Genomic DNA, 6,248 nt, shown 5'->3' with positions numbered 1-6,248 from the left:
GTTTAGTTTCCTTTTGTCTTACTTTCTTGACATTCCTGATAAAGTAGACCACAAATAATTACATTGAAGTATACTCTAGTAGGTAGAATTTAGAAACACTCGAGCACCACGAAACCGGCAAAGGCTCATCCTTGTTAAACATTAAACTTAAAACCATCAATTTTATTATAAGGAGAATTTGAATAGACCATAATAAATTAAACATCATTTACAGTATAATTCTAATTTTGAAGGCAATTTATAATATAGGAGTTATTATGAAGAGATAAATCTGAATTTGAAAAAAATCTACTGAGACTATTTATTTAAAAACATTGTATTCTCCATTTAAAAATATAATAATGAAATAAAAATATATTCTCAATTCACATTCCTTTTGTTATATATGGATATTGTGAAATCTAGGTGTGTACGAGTTACGAGGTATTGTTAAGAATAAGAGAGTTTAACAATATACCTTGATTCCAAATGTTTGTATATCAAGATCTGGTATTACAAATGTCACATTAAAGTCCGTCTTTTATGAAACAACAAAATATTGAAATAGATTTTCACTCATTAATGTCCAACAAAATTTTATATCTCTTTCTTATGTTAAGAAGAATGACTAATTAGCATATATATATATATATATATATATATATATTTATAAAAGGATTGAATGATAAAGATCTTTCCTTCATCTATAGGGAGAGTATTAGCATGTATACATTGTTAAGAATACATGGTTTTAGTATAAACAAAACTAAGGAAAAAAAAAGTTGGGAATACTTCTAAATATAAAACACCATGGACGTTCATTATTCTTTTTTTATCTCTTTGTCTGTTATATTTTTTTATTAACAAAAAATAAATAAATAAAAAGTATTTTAAAAATATTCCAACTCTATTATAAAAAGACAAGTTATGTATGTACAAAACACCAGAAAAAACACATATTAACAAAATTTATCATAACAATTACCTAAAAAAACCACCCACAACACCATCTCTCAAACAAGTTAATCAATAAAATTGAATGAGCTTCCATAATTGTGACCATGGTTCTACTTTTGGTGTTATGTCCTAATTTCTTGTTACATTATATAATGCCTATATTATTTTTTCTTTACGTATCATTTTAATTTTTTTAATATGACATGATAAAAGAGACCCCCACAGAGGGATAAATATGCCAATTAGGTGTCTAAACTGTTTTAGCATACATCCACAAATGATCATTCAATAAAGTTAGTGAATAGAGGAATGAATTTAATGGAGTACAATTGCTTCAAACCTTGTTGGCTTCTTCTTTGTTTGTATCCTCATCTTCTCCATTGGAATGAAAATACTAATACTTCATATATGTGCCAAAAACTGACAATAGCTCGCAGACATATATCAGACTTGTACTTTGTCATGGCACTTGATACTGTCAAATACAAATGTTAGTATTTGCCGTCCGAAGAAGTTGGAATTGAATGGAACAGGAAGTAGCATAGTCTTAGCATACGACAAATAGTGGTTGGTTATCGTTCTTTTTCTAAAGCAGACGCAAGCATATTATCCATGTAAGCACAAATAAAATTTGCAAAAAGGTTCTATGCAACACTTTGCAGTTCACACTGAACCCAAGCCAAGTTAATAATTAAGGAAATCACATTGTGTTGGTCAGATGTTAGGCAACTTTCCTTAAACAAATCTACAATAATTGAGTTTAGGAATTAATATATGAATTCATTTACTGATTCCATTCCACTAATTAATAAAACGTCATCTACTTAAACTAGAATGCCCACCATCTAGATCTGTGTTGACGTATTGATTGAGAGTGAATTGACACCATGCATTCACCAGCTAACAACTCCCCACTCTGAATCTCTATTACAAGGCAGAATATTCAACGTGCCCACCTCATAATGAGTACATATCATTTGCACAACAAAAATTCAAACACAGTGCTTTATTAATTATTGTTTACATCACTTATTTTTGGCACAGCGATTCATTCTTGCATATATAACCCATCTACACGCAAGTTCTTGCATAGAAACACCAGGTAAAGCGCAAGAATCATTACTATTCAACATATTTTTGGTTAAAAAAACTACTTATTTTCTACTACAGTAGTTGTACCTTACAGCCTAAAGCATATGGCATCCAGATTCTCAGCATTCACGCAATTCAGAACCACTTGACTTAGATCAGATGACTCATATTTTATCCCGATCAATCAACTTTCAAATAGAACAAGTTTTGTTCGTTAGATCTTCGTCCAAGGGTTAAAAATGCGATGTGTGCAAAGTGGAGAAGCTAGATGTGGGTTGGAGTTGTGTTGGGTGGCGTTGGGGCTGAGTTCACTCTCTTACCTCTTTCTGAACGGCTATTCTCAGCAAATTTGAGACTGCTCTGGTGCAAACCCTTTTGCTTCTCTTCCTCATTCCATTCAGAGGTGTAATAATATTCTTCAGTGGACTTATTGATGTCTTTTGAAGGAGGGACGAACATGCCACCCCACTGAGGGAAGTGAACGAGAGTCACAGGAAGAGTGCAACACACAATCATGACACCCATCAAGGAGAGACCAGTGGATGTAGAAAACTTAGAGGTTGAAAAGAAGATCAACTGGGTCAAACCAGACCCAAAGTTGCCACCTGCACCAGTTAGACCTGATATGATCCCCAGAGAACGCCTTGAGATGAAAGGAATGATGCCAAAAGTCGCACCACATGCAGCTTGAGCGCCAATAGAGAAGAGGATCATAGCCAAGACTGCAATGGGAAGTGAGTTGGCACGACCAAGCCATATGCAGAAAACACCTCCTAAGGTTTGGAGGATCCACAGGTTCCAAAGTCTGCCTCTCATGCCGAACAACCTGGCTGCAACATCAGAAGTGTATCCACCAAAGGGACGAGCCAGGAGATTTGCCATTCCAAATGAAGCAGCGATGATTCCAGCAGTGTGTAGCTTCAGATTAAACCTGTTTTATATCAAATTAACCAATTACTTACAAAAATAATTATTATAGAAACTAAAGTATTTATCATATCAGAGTTCATTATTCATTGGTAATATGGTTCATCGTAGAGAGAATCAGTTAGTGGGAAAGTAAAAGGTTTGTTATATTGTATTCCAAGATGCTTTGTGAGAGAGATATTATGTTTGTGTGGATAAATCAATTAAACTTGAGGCTTTTTGCTTGAACTCGATGATGAATGAACTAACCTGTCATAGAAATACTCAGCAATGACATTGTCCGTGGTTAATTCAACTCCCATAGAGTATCCATAGAGGAGGGCAAAAATCCATGTCCTGTAATTTGTTATGGCATACCATAACACCTGAACACAATGAAGCCAAATTAGATAACGAGTTAAAGCTTGAAAGTCTTTCTTTTTCTTCCCAAAAATTTGCCCAATTTTTCCTGATTAACTTTTTTATGATCATTAATTGTAGGCAAAGAAATCGTATTAAGTTCTTTTAGAAATGCTTGAAAATAGAAAGTAAAAATGTGACAATTTACAGTTATGGAGAGATGAATATAATAAGGAGGCTAACCTTGGAGAATTTGTCTTTGGCAACATTACCCTTCTTCTGCAAGGCACCAAGGTTTCCATCAGGTAAATCTTGGCCTAGGGTTAAGACCAAGATCCCCATGATGACATGCAACCAACCTGGAACGAAGAAGGCAATTCTCCAGGCAGTGAAGGGAGTAGCCCCAGCTCTTCTGATCAATTCATACACCACGGGCATAATGAGCTGAGTGGCCCCACCACCCATGTTTCCCCACCCTGCAGCAGTCCCATTCACAAGCCCTATAATCTTACTATTAAACATGGTACTCATCCAGTACTGACATGACACAAAAGTGGCCAAGGAGAACCCAATCATGAACCTCACTACTATATATCCTGCTGCGTCATCCACAAACGACATGCAGAACACAGTTGGGGCAGAAAGCATGATGAGGAAGGCACAGCCATAACGAGGGCCCAAGAGGTCACAAACTGCACCCATTGTGAGCCTGGAGAAGATGCTGCCTGAGACAGAAGCAACCCCGGCATTCCCAATGTCACTTTTGGTGAGGTTGAGGTTGTCACGAATGATGGGGACAAGGGGAGCTGCTGCAAAGGTTGAGACAAAGCAAGTGAAGAAGGATATCCAAGACAAGTGGAAGGTTCTCATGTGGGGGTTGGCCAGGGAAAACAGTTTGAAAACCTTGGCTTTGTGCTCAGAATCAACTGGCAAAGCAAAATTTGCCGTGGTGTCAGTTGGGACCATAGGGGAAGCCACCGAGGCAATGAAGGTTTGTTCCCTCCCTGTCACTCCATGCATGGAGCTTCCTGGAGATCCCTCAACATCACCCATTTGGCCTTAACACTACGCTGAATGGGGAAAAGTAAAGAAACAGATCTTATAGCAAACCAAAGAGTGAAAAGAAAAAAACCTAGTTGATTTGAGAAGTGATGGTGAAGTTGTGAAAGGAGTGTGTTGTATTTATAGTGGTGAAGCCGTTGACAATCCGCTAACAGCCAATGAGATTCCCAACGGTTGCAAAGCTTTAAACATTAAACAAAGCTGTATTTCACGTAATCCATTTCGCCGCGTAAGCCTAAAAGAGCCCATGCTATATCTCAAAGGTTCATGTGACGTATAATCAACTCTGATATACAGATTCTTAGTTTCATATATGTGCTGTTAAATTATAACACTAGCACCTTCTGTAGTATTATATATTATTCAAAGAATTTTGCCTCTAACTTTATCCACTGTGCTTCATTTTTAACCTCGGGAAGCAACTTGGCACATGATTACTTGGGGTTAGAGGCATGAAGACAATACACACATAACTAAATATTGTTTTAAAAGTAAGTATTCAGTAACTCATTGAGTACCCTACGCTACAAAAAAAAAATTGCTTGGTATTTTGTGGGTACACACATCACCTTTAGTGACAAAATCAACCTATATATGAACATCAGAAAACATGCAACCTGGCTGAGTCAGTGAAATGAATTAGTTTTTCACAACTAAGTAAATTAAAGTTTGAATACTTGGTAACTTGGTTAGACAGTTGTTATGAAAGAAAATGTTTGGTGACGTGAGTACAGAATATAAGAAATAACTGGAAGAAAAGAGAAGAATTAAATGTGATAAGTATGATATGTTAAACAAAAAGATAGTGAGAAATAAAAAGTATCAAGTTGTCATTTCATGGTGGAAATTACGCAAAAGATAGGAGGCAAGTATGGTTTGAATTATTATGTGTTGCATGGGACTCAATCATGCAACGATATAGTTGCTAAATTTAAATAAACCAATCAGATTTATTTGGGGAAAAGAGGATCTGTGTTCTTGTGCGTCTCATTCATTATACGCATCCTATAAGCTATAAGGAGTTAGTCTGACCCAATGAAGTGAATAAACACACAACCACAACCTAATAGAAGGTAATCCATTTCTTCTTATTCAGTTTTACTACCATAGAACAGAGGAAAATTTCAATGTTTTTAACTGGATGCTATTTTCTCACTGATGCAATCGTTTTTTCCCACGCATTATATAGCGAACTTTTATGCAGAATATTTAAATGGAAAAATGCTGATAAAAATAAAAATAAAAATTAAATGGAAAAATCTGCAGAACTAAAATAAGTAATTAGTTTAAATAACTATACATTGTAGAACTTATTATTTTTTATAAAATAAACTGCTTGTTTTAAAAAAATTCAAATTCAATAATTAGATAATATTATAGAAAATTCCATGCAATTTGTTAGAATTCAGTGACGTAATCCAGATAGTTGACAAGTAGTAGAGTCTTCTCTGCTAACAACTTTGGGGTTTGGCACATATTTTGGCCCACAGCTCAAGTTGCAAGTCAAACAATAATTATAGTGCCTTGTCATGTATGAAAAATCATTTTTTCAAATATACACCAATTTCAATTTTGTAAAGAGATGACTGCAAAATGTATAGTAACCCTACTAGCTATATTTATTGGAGTTCTATCTATTGGAGTTCTACTTATGTTCGGTGCATTGTTTTGTAAAATAAAGCTGCAAAAGAACATGAAAAAATGGATGTAGTAATTCACTTTCACGTAAACAGTCAAATAATTGGCCAATGGAAAAGGCACGTGAGAGAGGAGAGAGAAGGAAGCACGCAAATATACGTAAAAGATACACTTAGAGTTTTGTATCTGATCATACACTCATGTGAAAAAGAAAAAAAGAGAAAAAAACCTAAAAACATACAAAGAAAGACGAA

At 35.2% G+C, this 6,248-nt stretch overlaps 1 protein-coding gene across 1 annotated transcript; it reads right to left on the bottom strand.

The window, feature by feature from the left end:
- Positions 1-1,927: 1,927 nt before the first annotated feature.
- LOC137830603 (high-affinity nitrate transporter 2.1) lies at positions 1,928-4,451 on the bottom strand. The gene is made up of 3 exons (XM_068638051.2): positions 3,538-4,451; positions 3,205-3,320; positions 1,928-2,959 (listed from the first exon to the last, which is right to left on the bottom strand). The coding sequence occupies exons 1-3, from the start codon at positions 4,345-4,347 to the stop codon at positions 2,293-2,295; spliced, it is 1,593 nt and encodes a 530-aa protein (XP_068494152.1). The 5' UTR covers positions 4,348-4,451; the 3' UTR covers positions 1,928-2,292.
- Positions 4,452-6,248: the final 1,797 nt, after the last annotated feature.

This window comes from Phaseolus vulgaris, chromosome 11 (assembly GCF_051622355.1).
Source record: "Phaseolus vulgaris cultivar YP4 chromosome 11, ASM5162235v1, whole genome shotgun sequence".
In the NCBI taxonomy this organism is placed as follows: Eukaryota; Viridiplantae; Streptophyta; class Magnoliopsida; order Fabales; family Fabaceae; genus Phaseolus; species Phaseolus vulgaris.
This window is presented reverse-complemented; position numbering and strand designations above follow the sequence as displayed.

Excerpts from the sequence above, each read along its gene's own strand:
- LOC137830603 (XM_068638051.2), bottom strand. The coding sequence starts at position 4,347 with ATGGGTGATGTTGAGGGATCTCCAGGAAGCTCCATGCATGGAGTGACA. Across the intron at positions 3,321-3,537 it reads CCAAAGACAAATTCTCCAAG|GTGTTATGGTATGCCATAAC; the intron begins GTTAGCCTCCTT and ends CATTGTGTTCAG. Across the intron at positions 2,960-3,204 it reads GCTGAGTATTTCTATGACAG|GTTTAATCTGAAGCTACACA; the intron begins GTTAGTTCATTC and ends GATATAAAACAG.